The sequence below is a fragment of the Natator depressus genome, chromosome 16, assembly GCF_965152275.1.
Source record: "Natator depressus isolate rNatDep1 chromosome 16, rNatDep2.hap1, whole genome shotgun sequence".
Lineage (NCBI taxonomy): Eukaryota > Metazoa > Chordata > Testudines > Cheloniidae > Natator > Natator depressus.
The window spans coordinates 12,738,154-12,757,626 of record NC_134249.1 but is presented as its reverse complement, the minus strand read 5'-3'; the positions used below and the strand labels follow the sequence as shown (position 1 = coordinate 12,757,626).

General features: G+C 44.6%; 1 protein-coding gene across 1 annotated transcript in view; it reads right to left on the bottom strand.

Annotated features, from left to right (window-relative positions):
* COL27A1 (collagen type XXVII alpha 1 chain) overlaps positions 1-19,473 on the bottom strand; it is a 297,315-nt gene that overhangs the window by 220,337 nt on the left and 57,505 nt on the right. Inside the window, exons 3-4 of the mRNA XM_074973737.1 lie at positions 16,424-16,723; positions 2,886-2,956 (exon numbers count right to left, since the gene is read on the bottom strand). Of these exons, the coding sequence (XP_074829838.1) occupies positions 2,886-2,956; positions 16,424-16,479 (127 nt within the window). The 5' untranslated portion in view covers positions 16,480-16,723. The remainder of the gene's footprint in view (positions 1-2,885; positions 2,957-16,423; positions 16,724-19,473) is intronic.

Below are 19,473 nucleotides of genomic sequence, written 5' to 3'. Positions count from 1 at the left end.
CTATAAAATGGAAGGCTTTTTGTGTGCGCATACACACAATGAAAATTTGTTTTATATGGACGCCAACAGCCAAAAACATTTAAACATCCCATAATTATCCTGGGAGTAAAAAGAGCAATAAACATGACTCCAAAAATGGAGCGTTAAAAGTCTATTAAAAAATAAAAATAAAAAAAAATAGCTAAAACACAGTATTTGTTTGCTCTCTTTTATGTTAACATAAAACTTGCTCTGAAAACTGCTTGAATAAGTGATTCAACCAGATGTTCACTTCCTTTGCAGGAAAGTAGAATTTGGAAAATATTACTTTTTTCAAAATTGCTGGTGGCAGTGACTGTTCCACGGGCTGCGTTTCAGCTGAGCTGCAACCAACTTTCTATTTTTCCTTCATGTTTTGGAGCCTAAGAGGCCTGGAGCTTGCTAGTCCACTTATTATTGCCTGCTGATTATATAGGAAGTTGTTCAGTTCCAGCCTGCACCCTGAGTAAATCATGTGGAGGAGATGTTGCTATTTTAAGATAGAGGAGGTGGCTCTCTGACAAACAGATTCTCTCCACAGCTGGATGATGGAAACTGAGCGAGAATTCTTTTTATCATCATCAACCGGGAAACTTCCTGGATCCCCATGCCGGTCACTAGTTATCCTAAAGGAGTCTTACCCTTTAGAAAAGTGGTAAAGAAACTTAGAAATCTCTCAAGAATAGCAAGTGTGAAAATTTAGCTTGTGAAATGTGGAGGTTTCTCTAAGGATATGCTCCCATTGAAATCAAATGACAGTCTCTCACTGATTTTAATGGGAGCTTGATCAGGTCATAAGCCATTTGATTCTTCCTCCCCCGACCCAAAGAAACTTTGTCAGTACGAGAGGCAGGAGAAGTGGGGTGGTGGTGTAAAAATATCAACAGAAATTAGATTGCATTATGGCTCAGGTGGCATTATGGTTCTGGGGAATAGATAGTTGGGCATTTTTACACTGGGCACGTGTATCTGCGTCTAACTTGCCTTATCTCCAGTTCAAAACTGTTAAAGTCACCGGGGAGGAATCTGGTCCAATATCTTATCGCTAGGCTTTTGGTGGGTGGAAAGCACAATGAACCCACATTAAGGGTAGCTGGATCAATTCCATCCCAACACGGGCTTGCATAGGAGCTAGGAAACGCACAATATATACCATGTTCTCATGCCCCATACTGTACATACTGGCTTACTGAAGGACAATACCATCTTGTGGTTAGTCTCTAAGGTGCCACAAGTACTCCTTTTCATCTTGAAGGAAGCCACCTGTTTTCCCAGGTGAAGAGCGAGTGCAGCTATGAGGGATCAGAAATTGGCTAGAACGGGGGGGAAAGAAGGGGGGCATAACCCAGCATGAATGAGTAGGTGAAAACCACATGACGCTCCTGTGCTCAGCATGAGCTGACTCATACTGTGCGAGATTAGGGTACATTTGGCACACATCTTGGATAGGGAGAGGCCATGCCTGGATATTCAAGGGTTCTCCAACAATAAACCACCTATCATTTCTCTGGATAACGTTGGGGTTACATTGCATCATCAGCATTGCATTGTGCCAAGTGATGTAATTCAAGGAAAACAGCAGCATGTGTTTTCCCATACCTGAGCAGCAGGTGGTTTCATAGCCTTTTCTGAAACAGGCTACACCCTCTTTATGCCTCAGATTCTACTTCTGTAAAATGGGGATTATAATTAGGGCCCTACCAAATTCATGGCCATGAAAAAATGTGTCACAGAGCGTGAAATCTGGTCTCCCCCTGTGAAATCTGGTCTTGTGTGTGTTTTAACCTTTACTATACACATTTCACAGTGGAGACCAGCATTTCTCAAGTTGGGGTCCTGACCCTAAAGGGAGTTACAGGGGGGTTGCAAAGTTATTTTAGAGGGGTCATGCTATTGCCACCCTTACTTCTGTGCTGCCTTCATTGCTGGGAGGTCGGAGAGCGGCGGCTGTTGGCCAGGTGCCCAGCTCTGAAGGCAGTGCCCTGCCAGCAGCAGTGCAGAAGTAAGGATGGCAATACCATACCATGCCACTCTTACTTCTGAGCTGTTGCCTTCAGAGCTGGGTGGCTGGAGAGTGGCAGCTGCTGACTGAGGGCCCAGATCTGCGAGCAGCAGCACAGAAGGAAGGGTGACAATACCATACCATGTCATCCTTACTTCTGCACTAATGCTGGCAGCAGCTCTGCCTTCAGAGCTGGGCTCCTGGCCAGCAGCTGCCGCTCTCCAGCTGCCCAGCTTTGAAGGCAGCGCCGCCGCCAGCAGCAACACAGAAATAACAGTAGCAGTACTGCAATGCCCCTTACAATAATCTTGTAACCCCACAACTCCTTTTTGGGTCAGGACCCCTGTAATTACAACACTCTGAAATTTCAGATTAAAATAGCTGAAATCATGAAATTCATGATTTAAAAAAATCCTATGACCGTGAAATTGACCAAAATGAACCGCGAATATGGTAGGACCCTAACTATAATACTTACCAGCCTCCCAGGGATGCTTAACTCATTAGTGACCAACTTCATTAGATAAAAGGCTTTAAGGGCCAGATTTTTAAAAGGAATTTAGGTGCCAAAAGATGAAGATATGTAGATAGAGCTGAAAATCCCATGAGGTGCCCATCTGCATCTTTAGGTACCCCAATACCTTTAAAAATCTGGCCTTAACTGCTGGTCACCAAGTCTGGATAGTCTACTCAGGTCAACACCGGAACCATCAGCAGCAAAACAGCAGAAGTGAGTAAATTAAGTCTGTGCATTAGGCTCTTGATTAGATACAGTTATCTAAACTGAAGCCAAGCCCCTTGGCTAAAATTCACTTACACATTTTTCTTTGTAGGGCAGAAAAACAAACACACAAGTGTAATTTACCTTCAGGACTTCCCTGTGCGAATCCAAGGAAACAGGTAAAATATAGAACAGTCCAGAGAAAGAGGGATCCCCTAAAAATCAGAGAAGAGGAAAAAATCAGGTTTTTGTTACAATTTTAAAATATAAAACATTACTCAAGTATGGCTGTTAAAGGCCAAAAAAATAAGCTTCATCCTGAACAAGGCTTCAATCGTGCATTTATTGAAGTCGGGGGGCGGGTGTTGTCATGAACGATAATAGCTGGAGGATCAGACCCTCATAGCACAGAACTGACTGCTTGCTTCTTATTGGGACTCCATAACCAGAATCCTACTTGAGGGCCTGATCAATAGCCCACCAAAATCAATGGGAATTTGTCCATCGACTGCAACAGACTTTGGATCAGGCCCTGAATTGGGATCAGAGCTATATGCAGTGATGTCAAGGGTGTCAGATCATCAGTCCTACAGAAAGACCAAAGTTCTGTGTTAGCTGCAGCACTGTCCAGTGTGGAATGCCAGGATGCAAAAGGGACACAGAAGCAATTCAAAATAAGGAGAAAGATGGACTTGACCAAAGTGTATGTATTAGGGGATGAGAGGACACACAGTAAGTGTTATGTAAGTTACCTTTGCATCTGAAAAAAGAAAAGGAGGACTTGTGGCACCTTAGAGACTAACAAATTTATTAGAGCATAAGCTTTCGTGAGCTACAGCTCACTTCATCGGATGCATAATCCGATGAAGTGAGCTGTAGCTCACGAAAGCTTATGCTCTAATAAATTTGTTAGTCTCTAAGGTGCCACAAGTCCTCCTTTTCTTTTTACGGATACAGACTAACATAGCTGCTACTCTGAAACTTTGCATCTGAGTAAACAAAGTTTGAATCCTGCTGCTCTCACATTCATTAAGAACAAATTTTGGGAAAAGCCCTATGTGGTTTAATTTATTTTCTTCTAAAGAAAGGATACAAAGAGAAGGGATAGGCGGTTAACCCTTTGGTACCCAGCACAGTTAGAGCACTACCATTAATGCATTTCTCATTAGTTCAATGTGTAGAGAAATTCTGCCTGCCGGTGGTAGGGGATAAGAAAAACGCCCACAGGAGTTGCAGCATTCCAAGCTATGTGGAGGCACCCCTCTGGAAGGTTGTGTTTCACACCTGTGAAGCTGCATTTGGAAAAGCTTTCTGCTAGCTACACTGTAAGCTTCTGGGTACCAGTGAAAGCAGTAGCAGGGAGGAAAAGCTATACCAGAAAGGTTGCAGAAACCACCCATCAACCCACAAATTGCTTGACTGGTATCAAAATAATGCAAAAGCATAAGAAACTCCTTGGTTAAATTCAGTCAGAACTATCTGTGGAAAGTTATAAGATTAAATTCTCTTGTCTTCTAGAGGAGATTTAATAGCTAGGTTGAAGTTTCAAGGCCATTAGGCAGCTGAAGGAACAGAGACAAAAATGTAAACTATATAAAATCCTCCACCAGAGAAAGAAAAAACATGGATCATTCATAAGTTGTTAGTACTACTTCATTTCAGTTAGACCAATAGTATATCTGGGGTGGGAGTGGGACAAAGACATGAAATAGACCCTGAATGAAAATAATTGTATATTTATTTCAATATTTTAGTGTACTGTTTCCCAGCCTTTCTCGTTTCAGCTCTTGCACATGAAAAACTTTGTAGAGGTTTTTTATTAGTTTGGGTCTTTCCATCAGCTGCTGTAGAACACTGCAGCTCCATTGACTTCAGTGAAGCTACACTGATTTATAGGCCGAGGATCTGGCCTATTAACTTTAGTAGAGAAATCCATGCATGAACCCCACTGCTTGCTATGTTCTGACACTTGACTAGAAAAAGCACTAGAACAATCCCAAATCAGGGAAATTAATTAGATGGACCAAATTGTTATTTTGCAGTCTCCTTGCTCCTGATTCCAGGGTTCACCTTTCAGGTGCAGGAGGGACCTGAGGGCTGCTCTAACTTATTTCCACATTATAAAGGTCCCCAGCGGACCACCCAGCAACTCAGAATAGCTAAATAATGCATCCTAGCCATCCCTTCTTGCTCCACCATTACACTGGCCACATACGACCCATGGAACCCTCCCTGCCCCGGCGGAATTCCTGGCTGCTTCCTGGATCCCTTTATGCCACAGGCATGATGTAAAAGGACCAGAACCCAGCTCGGATCCCCGACCCTCATTTCTGTGACCCATCAAACCGACAAAAACCACCGTTAATTAGAACTCAGATGTGGCTTAGTTTCTGTGTCTTGAGCGTGAGCTGCAGAGTCACAGCTATTGCTATATGCAATAGCAGAGCTTAAAAAGGGGGGTTTCCTCAATAGGAAAAAACCACATTGCGTTAGCTAACTCATGGTAATTAAAATGAGGTAAAATCCTAGGGAAGACAAGGCAGTTTGTAGCTTTCACACACTAGAAGGTTGAGTTAAAGAGCCCAGGGTTTACTACAACCTGCTAATTAGCATTAAGACTGCAAAATGCCTTGGTCTTCACGCAGATTTTACCTTTTCTTTGATTCCATGTGCTAGCTCACATGAATAAAGAGCACCTTTTTCCGAGTGAGAACAAGGGCTCTGTATCTATATACAGCATGGATGTTTTTATAGTATCAAACAACCCTGTGAATCAGTCACCAATTCAGTCCCCCCCACAATGTACCAAGGTAAAGCCCATTATTTTTAATAAAAATGGCAATGAGGAAGGGAAAATCCCCACAATTTGCCTCTAGATTTTCTGTTGACCAACAAGCAAGGGGAACAAGGTTCAGGGAAAATCTAGCACACGATTCTGTTGCACAGACATTGACTGGGCAGTAAAAGAGATGGATTCACAGCATAGCCTCCAGCTGGCACTGGACACACTGCTGCTCTCCTCAGACAGCCAATACAGTACAAGATTGGAATGAGGACAAGTGCCAGAATGCTGAAGAAAAACACTTTGGCAAAATATACCAGCTTAATGGAAAAAGCGAATGCTGCTTCCAAATGGCAGACCTGTGTCTGATGGGGCTGTTAATTATTGCAGGTTTTTTATAACATGAGGTCTTTTTCCGTTACAACCCTATGGTGACAGGGTTGCATAAGCGATTTGAGTAGCAGTAAGCAAGGGAGAGTTTTCTCCTTATATAGAGCTAGCAGATCTATCTATTCCTTTATCTCTGCTCCACCCCATCGCTAGGGATTTTCAGAGTCACCCACAATAGTACCCCTCTATGGGTGTGTGCATGTATGCATCACAGCAAGAACAAATATCCCCAGCAAGCTCAATTAGTTCCTGCAAACCCTCGGAGACACCAGGTGAAACCTGCCATAAGACCTATCCTCCACATAAGCCCTGGTTCAAGACCGAGAGGGTGCCCTTCCAGTCTCTCCATAGGATAGGGGTGACTTTCATTCAACGCTAGCCCCACTGAATTCAGTGGGGCTACTGATTTGCAGAATGGACTTAGGATCAAACCCACGGACTTCAGCCTTCAGAGTCAGGCATCACTCTTCTAGTGAAGGTTAGAGATCAAATTTCTGAAAGCAACAAGTTGATCGGCCCCTGGGGCCAAGAGAGTCATCAGTCCTCTCTCTCTGTGGTCTGTATAGAATCTCCCTCGCTGATAATCCCGATATGTGTCATGTACAATGCACTTGCCTCAAGGGCAAAAATAAAAACATCCTGAGAATGTTTGATGGCTATCAGTTCTTACCTTGCATTCACTATATTTTGTAACATATAGCAATGCACTGATTCAGTGATGACAAAGCCACTGCTAAAAAGTATCATCTTATCTTGGAATAAATCATTCAAGAGTGCCTTCCTCTGCACGAAGGACAAAAATGGAATCTGGCTGCTGGGAACTGCTCTTCGAAAAGATGAAATGAACATTTCCTGCTATGAGATCTGACGGTGTTTCTGAGAGATGAACACATACAGGTCCTGCCGTAGAGCCTAAATCCTAAACACAGCACCATAGCTGAGATTTTCAGAGACTCCTAACCCATTTGGATACTCAGTTCCTAATAGGAACTGAAAAATCTCAGCCTACGAGTATAGACTTTAAACTGCCTCATGAAACAAAATAAAAACATGAACAAAAATCAGTTTCCCCACTATACTCAGGGACGGTCTTTTTATTTCGTGTCTCTACAGCACCTAGCATAGCAGGGCCCCAGTCCACACCTGGGGTTCATAGGTGCTGTCTCAACACTGCTGCTGCTAATACTTACCTACTTAGACCCAAGCTCTAGCTGCCCGGTCAGACTTGATGATCCACAACTGAAACAACAGTTCAATGACCAGAGGTGTGAGTAATGCAGTGACACCTAGAACACTGAACTCTGGTCCTTGACAAATCAAAAGACCCTTCTTCTCACCTTTATTTATACATCTATCAGAAAGAAACCATGTTCCTTTCTTGGGATCCTAAAGCATATATATGCTGCTTTATGAATGACACCTCACATTGTTCTTTGACAGAATCCTGTCTGGCAGCACTGACCCCTTATTTATTTACACAATGCCTATCATTAGAACAGCCAGGTGCTATAGCAAAATTCTGCTTGGCCAAGGCAAGTAACTTTTTTGAGAGGGGAGTCAAACATCATCAATTTTTGACCCCGGTCATCATCAATTGTCATAACAAGGGCCAAGAAGGCAGATTTTGTGCCCCGATTTTTTTCGCAATAACCTCTAAAGACTGGAAACTGTGGAGTTGACCTAGAAGAAGTCAATCAGCTGCGAGTGAGCGAAAAAGGAAAGCTGTCTCCAGTAACAGCCCTTAGTAGCTTTTAAGCAAAGAACAGTTAAGAATGTGTGCTTCTGGAATGCTAAGTACTTATCACACCCGATTTTAAAATGAGAACGGAGAACTCATCGCAAGTATAGCCTGAAAGAGGGGGAAAAACCCACATGCCCTAAGACATCAGCTAAAATGTACGTGAATTTTGGCAGCACATTGCAGGGAATACCAAGTGAAATGGTTTGGAACACTGTCTTTACAACATTTCTGGGTAAGAATAGTGTGAGATTGAAATATAGCCAGACAACTTCATCCCAGGGATGATTATGAGACATTGTTTTCCCATGATTGTGTGTCGGGGGTGTGACAGTTTAGAATGTACGTACACACACACACACACAGCATTGTCATCAAGTTTCCCAGGGTATCTCTATCTTGACTTTTGCCAACTCTAATCTTAATTCAGGATGAAAATGCAATTAGCACTGTGTCGATAGAGCACTTGCTCACAGCTTTGGCAACATCTGTCTAACTACGATGGACCAAAAAACTGCTGCTTCCTTGAGGAGGTGGCTCCTAGCAACATCAGAGTGCCTCAACAGAGCAGGATGAAAGAGAGGAGTCATTCACATGGGGTGGGACCTCAGACACTGGCAACAACAATTCAGTAGCACCCAGCATTACAGAGATGCTTTTCTTTCATAAAAGCCTAGCATAGGACATGCAGAAAGACAGTATGGCACTGGTTCTTTAGACAACTCTAATTTAAAGCCCAATTTAAATACCTTATACTTATACAGTAGCTTTCACTGGGCTGGAAAGTGGCAGTTACACAGTAGACAGACAATGGAGAGGAAATTTCAACCAAGACTCCCTCTCTTACAGTGTCCATGTGGGGTTACAAAAGCCCTGTGTGGATACAAAATTTGTATCTGCATCCAATTCATGATATCCGCAGATTTGCAGGGCTCTACATGTAGAGCATACACAGAACCTCATTTTCTAAGGTCATATCCAGAAGACTACAGCTGGAGGTCTGAGTTGACTCTGATGGGATTTGAACCACTTTTTCCAATATACTATATTTCAAACCTAATACTTTAAACCACTGAGCCATCCTTCCCGACAAATAGCTGGGGTTTGCACATCCCTAAAAATAGGACAAACACCTGCTTCTCTGACATTTTTGAGCCATGGATGCATCCTACGAATCAAAGTGGAATAGAGTTGATTTTCTTTAGTAAACAGCAGTTCACAGATTCCAAGACCAGAATGGGACCATTGCGAACATCTAGTCTGACAGGCCATAGAACTTTCCCCAAATACTTCCTAGAGCAGATCTTTTAAAACAGTGGGTCTCAACCAGGGGTACGCAGAGATCTTCCAGGGGTACATCAACTGATCTAGATAGTTGCCTAGTTTTACAACAGGCTACATAAAAAGCACTAGCAAAGTTATTACAAACTAAAATTTTGTGCAGATAATGACTTGTTTATACTGCTCTATACACTATGCATTGTAATGTAAGTACAATATTTATATTACAATTTACTTACTTTATACTTATATGGTAAAAATGAGAAAAGAAGCAATTTTTCAGTATTAGCATGCTGTGACACTTACGTCTGATTTTGTAAGCAAGTAGTTGTTAAGTGAGGTGAAAACTGGGGGTACGCAAGACAAATCAGACTCCTGAAACGGGTACAGTAATCTGGAAAGGTTGAGAGCCACTGTTTTAGAAAAACATCCAATCTTGATTTATGTATTGCCAGTGAGGGAGAATCCACCACAAATTTTGGTAAATTGCTCTAATTGTTAATAACCCTCATGGTCAAAAATTTACACCTTATTTTCAGTCTGAATTTGTCTAGCTTCAACTTCCAACCATTGGATCATGCTATACCTTTCTCTGCTAGACTGAAGATCCTATTATTAAATATTTGTTCCCCATGTCAATTATAGGTACTTATAGACTGTAACTGAGTCACCCATTCACCTTCTCTTTGTTAAGCTAAATACATTAAGCTCCTGGAGTCTCTCACTATAAGGCACATTTTCTAATCCTTTAGTCATTCGTGAGACTCTTCTCTGAATTCTCTCAAATTTTTCAACACGTTTCTTGAATTGTGGGCACCAGAACTGGACACAGGATTCCAGCAGCAGTTGCCCCACTGCCAAATACAGATATAAAACCTCTCTACTCCTACTTGAGATTCCCCTGTTTATGCATCCCAGGATGACATTAGCTCATTTGGCCACAGCGTCACACTTGGAGCTCATGTTCAGCTGATTATCCACTGTAGCCCCCAAATCTTTTTCACAGTCACTGCTTCCCAGGATAGAGTTCCCCATGCTGTAAGTATGGCCGCTGTTCTTTGTTCCTGGATGCATACATTTACATTTAGCTGTATTAAAACCACATATGGTTTGTCTGCATCTCATTTACCAAGTGATCCAGATTGCTCTGAATCAGCACCCTGGCCTCTTCATTATTTACTTCTCCAATTTTTGTGTCATCTGGAAGTTCTATCAGGTGATGATTTTATGTTTTCTTGCAGGTCATTAATAAGAATCTTACATAGCGTCGGGCCAGTGGGACCCCCCCTGGAAACACACCCACTTGACAACGATTCCCTATTTACAATTACATTTGGAGACATCGGTTAGTCAGTTGTTAATTTTATATCAAATGGATTAAAATGGCACACACAATTCTCCTTTTTTTAATCAAAGTGTCATGCAGTACCAAGTCAACCGCCTTAGAGAAGTCTAAGTATGTTACATCAGCACTATTACTTTTATCAACCTTTTAATCTCATTAAAAGTATCAAATTAGTTTAACAGGATCTATTTCAGAGGTGACAGTAAGCCGGTAGGCCCCGATACGGTGTACTAGCAAGAGCCGGTGCACCGTACTGGGGTGGATTGGCTTCCCCAGGCGCAATTTAAAGGGCCTGTGGCTCCCAGCAGCGGCTGGAGCCCCCGGCCCTTTAAATTGCTGCTGGAGCCTGGGGTAGCGGCAGCGGGGCTGGGATGGCGATTTAAAGGGCCCTGGGCAGTAGCGGTGGACGAGCCCTGGGCCCTTTAAATCATCCCCAGAGCCCCGCCACCGCTTCCCCAGGGCTCCAGCAGGCTCCGGGGACAATTTAAAGGGCTTGGGGCGGTAGTGGCGGCCGGAGCCCCATCCCCGGAGCCCTGCTGCCGGAGTCCTGAGGAAGCGGCAGTGGGGCTCCGGGGACGATTTAAAGGGCCCAGGACTCCGGCCGCCGCTACCGCCCAGGGCCCTTTAAACCGCCGCCAGAGCCTCCAGCTGCCGCTGTTACCCCGGGCCGGAGGAAGGAGGCACTTGCCGGTACAGGATGGGCTGGGGCTGGCTCTGACCTCCCCCAGCCCCGCCCCTTCCGCCCAAGGCCCCGCCCCTTCCGGGGGCCAGAGCCGGCCCCAGCCCAGCCCTGTACCGGTAAGTCACTAGACTTACTTTCATCCCTGATCTATTTCCATGTTGATTTCCATGAACTACACTGTCCTCTTTTAATTCTTTATTAATCAAGCCCTATATCAGCCACTCCATTATCTTGCCCAGCATCAATGTCAGGCTGACAGGCCAATAATTACCTAGGTCATCCCATATGCCCTTTTTAAAAACTGGCACAATATTAGTTTTCTTTCAGTCCTCTGGAACTCCATGTGCCATTACTGAAAACCAACATTAATGGTCCAGCGAGCACTTTAGCCAAATCTTTTAAAACTCTTGGATGCAAGTTATCTGGATCTGCTGAGTTAGGGGGATTGTCTCTTTTTGTTGCTACAATTTATTCTGAAGCAGGAAGTAGGGCAGATATAGATACAATTCAATTCTTTCTGTGAAGCAGGCCTAAAGGTGAACCTGTGGATGATGGTGGAGAGAGTATTCTCATAAAATGTGCAGATGACACCAAGCTGGGTGGGCTTGCGAGCACTCTGAGAATTCTAATCCAGTTCTCCAGTGACCTTGACAAATTAGAGAATTGGTCTGAATTCAATAAAATGAAATTAAATAAAGACAAGTGCAAAGTACTACGCTTAAGGAAAAAAATGAAACACAAATACAAAATGGGGAATAACTGGCTAGAGAGTAGTACTTCAAAAACAGATCTGTGGGTTATAGTGGATCACGAACTGAAGATGAGTCAACAACATTATGCTATTGAGAAAAAGGCAAATGTCATTCTGGGGTCATTACAAGAGTCTTGTTTGTAAGCCACAGGAGGTAATTGTTCCACTCTACCTGACATTGGTGAGGCCTCTGCTGAAGCACTGCACCTGGTTTTGAGCACCACACTTTAACAAAGATGTGGACAAATTGGAGAGTCAAGTAGAGAGAAACAAAAATGATAAAAGGTTTAGAAAACATGATGTATAAAGAAAGGTTGAAATAACTGGGTCTGTACAGTCCAGAAAAGATTAAGAGGGAGACATAACAGTTTTCAAATATGTAAAATATTGTTATAAAGAGGATGGTGATCAATTGTTCTTCATGTCCACTGAGGGCAGGACAAGAAGTAATCAGCTAAGATTGAAGCAAGGGATATTTAGGTTAAATATCAGGGAAAACTTTCTAACTTAAGGACAGGTTTCAGAGTGGCAGCCATGTTAGTCCGTATTCCCCCCCCAAAAAAGGAGTACTTGTGGCACCTTAGAGACTAACAAATTTATTTGAGCATAAGCTTTCGTGAGCTACAGAAATGCATCCTATGAAGTGAGCTGTAGCTCACGAAAGCTTATGCTCAAATAAATTTTTTAGTCTCTAAGGTGCCACAAGTACTCCTTAACTTAAGGACAGTTAAACACTGGAACAGGTTACCTAGGGAGGTTGTGGAATCCCTGTCATTGCTCAGTTTTAAGAATAGGTTAGACAAACATGTCAGTATACTTAATACAGTAATATTTAATTCAGTTCTCTTCCTTTAGAGTTCCCTTTTGCTGAAGATCTGGCTCCTCAATCACTAAATGGAGGACAGGACATTAATTTGTTATGACTCAAATGCTGTTTAGAGGACCAGCAACAGCATTTTACCCTTGGGCTCCTCTTTGATCAGTATCATTATCTGCCTGGTTGTTGACCTTGCTTTTGTGTGAAGTGACAACACTCAATAAGCTCATTTATTTTGTGTTCTCAGTTATGTAACTGGAACCCTTAAAAAAAAAAGTGCTAAGCATATTCTGTCACCAAACATCTATTTTGTTCTTCCTACAAGCCTCTTTGCATTCTTTGATTTTGTGAATGGGGTTTGGCAAAGGCTCATAGAATTCCCATTTGTTTTCACTGTCATCTAAATAAAAGTCTGTCATTTATTTTTGTGACCCCAATACATTTAGCCTGGTTGGGAGAGGGGGGCGGGGGGGAACGGTGTACAGTGTCTTTTTTTGCCTTTGGACTGGGCATCTCCAGTTAGATACTGTACTTCTGCAGCCTTTGTTACAGTGTTTGAGCACCTCTCAACCATTATGGATTTAGGGGGAGGGACAGCTCAGTGGTTTGTGCATTGGCCTCCTACCCCACGGTTGTGAGTCCAATCCTTGAGGGGGCCATTTAGGGATCTGGGGCAAAAATTGGGAATTGGTCCTGCTTTGAGCAGGGGGTTGGACTAGATGACCTCCTGAGGTCCCCTCCAACCCTGATATTCTATGATTCTATGATAACCTCAGTATGAGGTAGGGAAGTCTCCTTCCCAACCACTTTTTACATGTAGGGAACAAAGGCAAGAGAGGGTAGATTAAGGGATTTGCCCAAGCTGACACAGCAAATGGTTGGCAGCTGGAAACAACCCAGATCTTTGTAACCCTAGTCCTGTACCCTATCCATTAGGCAATGCTTCTTACCCCTAGGATATCACACCACTTGGTATGGTATAAGAATCTACAGAGCTAGATCTTATGCTTTCCTGATTGTCCCCAACTGTCCAGTGCATATGTACAACACAGGGTCAGCTGGTTGTCTCCATGTTGTTCAGTTTGTCCTGTGGTGCCATGATCTATCATGAAATTGCCTACACAGAGTGACAGGGGCAGTAATTTCCTGTTACATACAAGCTGGCACCCAAAATGATCTTTCTAGGTTTTCTTAAAAAAAATTGATGCATTACAGTCTGCCTTGGTGGTAGCCAGCATTGCAGGTGAATGCTGAGCGTCAGTCTTGAGGTATTCTTGTTTGGCACATGAAGGGCCAACACATGTGAACAAGTACAAGGAAGCATGTTTCCAGGATGCCAAAGCAGAAGTGCTGGGTCACAGAACAGGCGCACTGAAGAGGCCTGCAGAAACATTAGGCTAGCCTCCTACGTCGTCATTAGTTGGCACCTGTGCTGCCTGGATCCAATCGAACAGATGTAGCTGTGGCTGAAGAAGACCATGACGTTTCTGTGGCCCTGATGTATTCAATCAATCAACAGCACAGTGCAGAAACTTGCTCTCTAGCCTCCAAGACCCTGCGTACATTGAGAAGACACTGCAACAAACCATTGATGAGAGGTCGCTAAGCTCGCAACGTCTGTCAAATTTCCTTGTGTCCCCCTGGTTGTATAGACGGGGATGAGGCTATTAGCTCTCCCAGTGCGTTCAACACTTATTTCACCCTACCACAGGCAGTAACTCCCGGCTCAGTCAATCCAGTCTAACTCCATCCTGCATTGTACGTTTCACCTTTGGAAATTAACCACTGCTGGCAGCAATGGTTCTGGCCACACTGGAATGGGTGAATCAGGAGTATGACAATGCACTGGTACAATCGCACCATGTGTGAATGTGCCAGAATGGCTCCATTATAAAACAGCATTGCTGTGTGAATGCACTAGACCAATGGCTGATGTACCATCTTCTTTAAAAAATTGTTGTGAAGTGGATGGAGGGAACATCAAGCTCACATACCGCCCAGGGTTCAGGTACCATCGTTCGGGAATCCCTGCACTAAACCATTTCCAGGATGAGCAACTATTGAATGCGAAATGTCCTGCCATGTGTGGATACAGGCATGCTCAAGGGGAATGGGATGCTTACTAAGACTAGAGGCCTTAACATGTACATCCAGCTACTGAAATGGTATATTTTACAGTCACAGCCTTCTCGGAGCAAATATCAACATAAAACAGAACAAAATAAAAAGCTCGGGGATAACGTGAAAGGTTGCAAGCGACCTCTGCGAGGAGGGAAAGAATGAGCAACATGCTTATCAGCAACACCCTTGTAAGGTATTTAACTAAAGGAGACCATTATTCTGGGAGAATCAGACATCTGAAGAACTAGCATAAGTAGTATACTCAGCGAGCTACAATGCTGTACTCTACTCCCTCAGTTGCAGCTTCTTGCTGTACTAACTGCTTCCTCAGCAGGATTTGGATGCTCCTTGGGATTTGTAGCCTTTGTGTCCTCATTACAGGAACAGTAATGGTGTGATAACTTATCATGCCTAAAAGCTGGTGCTCAGTAAGGTGACCTTGCCCTGCCAAACATCTCTCTCATCTCTGGGCCTTCTCCCTTTGCTCTAGTCCCTCCAGTCAGTCTCCACTGCCCCTCTCTCCCCTCCTGCGTTTCCACCTTTGACAGATGGATCAGAGTCAGACCCTCCCATCCACAGGCTGTTAGACCCAAGCAGGCGTTTCTCTAAAGAGTACGCCCAGCATTCACAAGGTGTGATTGGGATGAAGACCGAAAAGCCTGGGCGAAAAGGGAACATGCCCATTCAGTCTTCATATATATCAACACACAAGGGTTCACAAGGGACAGTTAGCCCCAGCCTTCCCTGTGGAGAAACCACCCACCTCTCCACACAGTTATACACAGCCTACAAGGAAGCAGGCAGCCCTCTCTTTAGAAGTCACATCCAAGTTGCAAGCTGCATGTAGCCAAGCAAGCTGGGCATGGCACCAAGGGGGAGTAGGGGTGCACAAGACACCTCCCCACCCCCCTCTCAGACACCCCATATAAATCTGGCTGGAAACACAAGGAGCTCTACACAACGCTTCCAAACTGCCAGGGGAAAAGAACCCCAGCACTTCAAGGGAGTATCTGTAAATCATCATCACATCCGACAGCGCAAGCCTCCGGTTAACCCTTCACTGGGCCAGAAGGTGTGGAAAGGAGACACCGGGGGTTTCTTAGTGAGCCTCAGTGGGAAAGTAACCCTCCCCACCCTCAAGTTTCTAAGCAAAGCTCTGATCCATTTTCTGCAGCCCCTTACTGAGGGTTTGGGGGAGGGGGTTCAGAGAAGAGAGAGGAAGCCGTAGGTATAAGGCCCCGCACACTTAAATGGGGGAAGGGACTGAGGGTCCCATTCCCAGCAAGAGCTGGAAGCTGTTCCCACTCGTGTCTGCGGGGGACGGCGGAGATTAATACTTTCTGCATTTGTTGCGGATACATTTCCTCCCCCACCCCCTGGTTCCAAGCCGGGAGCTCCCTCCCTTCCCCCACCTACCCCCCCCCCAATCAAAGAACGGGGTAGGAGGAAGCCACCCCTCATTCTCGTCCTTTGCTGCCCAGCTCCGGTCCCTCCTGGCCGCTTTCCTCCCCGTCTGGGGTAGCGTGGCCTCCGCTTCCCCAGCCCCTTCTCCTCTGCAGCCTGGCAGTTTTCACATCGTCCCCTGCTTAGAGCAGGAATGTCTCCCCCACCCCATCCCAAGCCACCCGGGAGCAGAGCGCTGCTCTTTCCCGTGCGGGGTCCTCTCTCTTCCTCGGCTCGCTCCCCCCAGGCCCCCCACTGTATGAGGGGCCCCCCTCGTTTCCCCCCCGGTTGTCCTTTCCCCATCTCAGGCAGAGTTAGGAGTTTTTACTCACCCCCTGGCTGCTGCTGTTGCTCTGAGTCTGGAGACCGGCTCTGATTCCGGCTCCATCACGTTTAGTGCATTGTCTCTTTCGGGCAAGTTTTGCAGCGATCCATCAGAAAAAGGGGAAAAGGCTGGTTTGTGGGTGCATCCTTCCCAGGAGTTCAGCTCTCTGTCTCTCTAAGGGGCTCAGCTGTGCCAAAGACACCCCCTGGCCCGCACGGCCAACTCCTTCCCTCCTTCTCTTCTGGGTCCTTTTGCTTACACAGAGCTTTTAATCCCATTTAACTCCCTCTCGGCAGACTGCAGTTACCTTGGGAAAAAGGAGAGAGAGGAACAGAAAGTACAAGCTAAGAAAAGAATGTGGCCCATGGTCGCTGTATTTCTTGCCTCTTATTTTCCTCCTCACTATTAATATAACTTCTGTGATCTCTTATTTCCAAAGTCCTTGGTTGAAAGTGTTTTTTTTTCCCTCTCTCTGAGCTGTTACTTGTTTGTTTGCGTGGTGGTGATCATAATTATTTTTATTTGCAATGCAGATGTGCTTCCCAGCCCCCACGAACTCTTCTCTGGACTTAGAGAAAAGAGGGGAAAAGGCAGATTTTGAGAAATGAAAATTATTTAAGGATGTTTCTGCTGCCTCTCTCTGCTGCCCTCCTCTGTAACACTGAAGTGAAGCACTTAAAAAAAAAAAAATCAACCGACCCCTTCCAGTCTATCCCAGGAGAAAATAAATAGAGAAACTCCATTCAAACCCCTCTCTGGCCTATAGAGGGAAATTAACAAAGGTTACATTCAAACCGACCCCTTCATCTTTCACCAGGAATGGAAAACCTGAAAAGAAAACCTCTGGTAGGACTGACCCACAAATTGCCTCAACTGTTCTCCCCATCTGATGGCAAAGTCAAAGGTACTTTAAAGATTTTTCTTTTGTGGAATGCTTTGAAGAGGCAGTTTAGATTCTTGCTTAGGGCCCTCAGTCATCGCACAAAGGGACCGCTATCCCTCTCTCCTCTTTCTGTATTTTCTGCTTTTGGAGCAGGCAAGCTGATGTAACAGGTGATTGAAATGCCAGAAGTTCTCTCCTCTCCACGCTCTCTGTCTCCCACACCCCTCTTTACCCATACTCAAGCGCACAAAATACAGAGCATAGGAATTGATGTCATTCTTACCTAGGGTCTCTTTAGAAATTAAAGAGTCACAAGTCATCATTCCAAAGCTTTGTATAATTAGAAAGGAAACTTTGGGTGATTCTGTGCATATAAAGCAGACAACTGAGTGATCTCAAAGGTGCTACCTTCTCCAGCTGTATGAGGTCCCCCTTCTAATTACTGCTAGTGAAGTATGAATCACTCTCCCAAATTCCCATGTATAGACCTATGTTAGTGTTCCAGACATGCATTTTGTCGAGCACGTGTAACAGTAAAAAAAAAAAAAAAAAAAAAAGTCAGTTCAACAGGGCAGGCAAATAATCACTTGAGTACATGGGGGAGGGGGAAGAAGGGAGGGAGAGACTGGCTGTTAGATTCACTGTAACACAGGTGGCTTGCATAGAAATTAGAACCCTTAAAACTACGTGTCAGAGTCGGACACTTTAATAAGCTGTTTTCTGCTCTGTTTTCTGCCCTAAGCCTCAGTTTACCAGCTCATTGGATTATTGTCCCCTTTCCCTGATCCCCTCCCCTCTTCAAATGTTTTCTCCCTTCCACCCTTTGCTTTCTGTCTTTGACACTTACTTTGTGGTGAGGTGAAAGGTTGTGCACTCTCTCCTTCCAGACCCTAAATTCATTTGTATTCATTTGTCCCAGCAACTTAAAAAAAAAATTCTGATTCTGATTTTTTCTTTAAATCACACCATGACTTCTGAGCTGAGGGCCAGACAGCACCAAGCGCCTCCTTGGGTCGTTGGCCCTGACAGGTCCAAACCTTCCTGGCAAGTTTCTGTTCCCCCAAGTTCAACAGATAATCCTGTCCCAGGATTTTTGCAGAGAGATTTTCCCAGGGCTGCTGCTCTGTTGGCGGCTCATGGATGCTGCTGTGGGTCAGTGGGGAAGATGGTTTGGGACCAGGCACTGGCCTTGAAGGAACATGGAGCTTAGAAGCCTTCTGATGTGAAGAGAGGTGGAAATTATAAAAGACTGCTCTTGTCCTTTTTAAATAGCTGCAGCCAGGGACTCTGCCTTGGCTCAAGTGCACCAGGTGTCCGGTTTCAGCAAACATTCTGCTAATGAGCCAGGATCCAGCCTCCAGGGGGCAGGGTCCACACTGCACTGAAACATACAAAGGAAGCTACTGAGGAAGGCTGGGCATAGAGTATCACTTAGGGACACAGTGAGATCCCAAAAGGGATTGGGGTTGGGGTGACACTCACACAGAGTGGAGAGAGACAGAGGAGGACTGGGGAGGGAAGGATAAAGACATGCAGCAGGGAAGCTAGAGAGAACTGGACACAAAATACTAAATATAAAACACCTATTTATTATCAAGGGCTGACAGTATTTAGAACTGCACAAGGCAGACAGGAAGACATGACCCGCTGCACCATAAGGTCCTGCAAGATGCTCTTCACTGAATGGGAATCAAGGGCACGCTACACCTCACCAGATCAGACACTAAACGGTTTTGGGTTTCCAACGCGAGACACCTGAGCCTGATTTATAAGAGCAGCCCAAACTGCAATGGAAGTCAGTGGCAGCTGTGGATGCTCGATCCCTCTGAATGTCAGACCCAAGGTAACTCAAGTTGGGCATGGGCACCCAAAATGAAGGCACACACATTAGAGGCCACTCTTGAAAATCTGGCTGCAAATGATATTGACATTAAACCACCTTAAGTACTTGGATGCAATGCCATAACAATAAGATAGATGCACAAGTCAAAGTTCTGTGAACTTTCTTGAGCAATGGGAGTTTTGTTTGAATAAAGATCTCAAAATCTGGCCCAAAATTATGGTTTCCACCATAACTCAGCCCCCTCGTACATAAAATATATGGTCTATTATTGTATATGCTGAGCACTGTTCTTCTGTAATATATGTATGCAATTTGGCCAAGTTACAGTTGC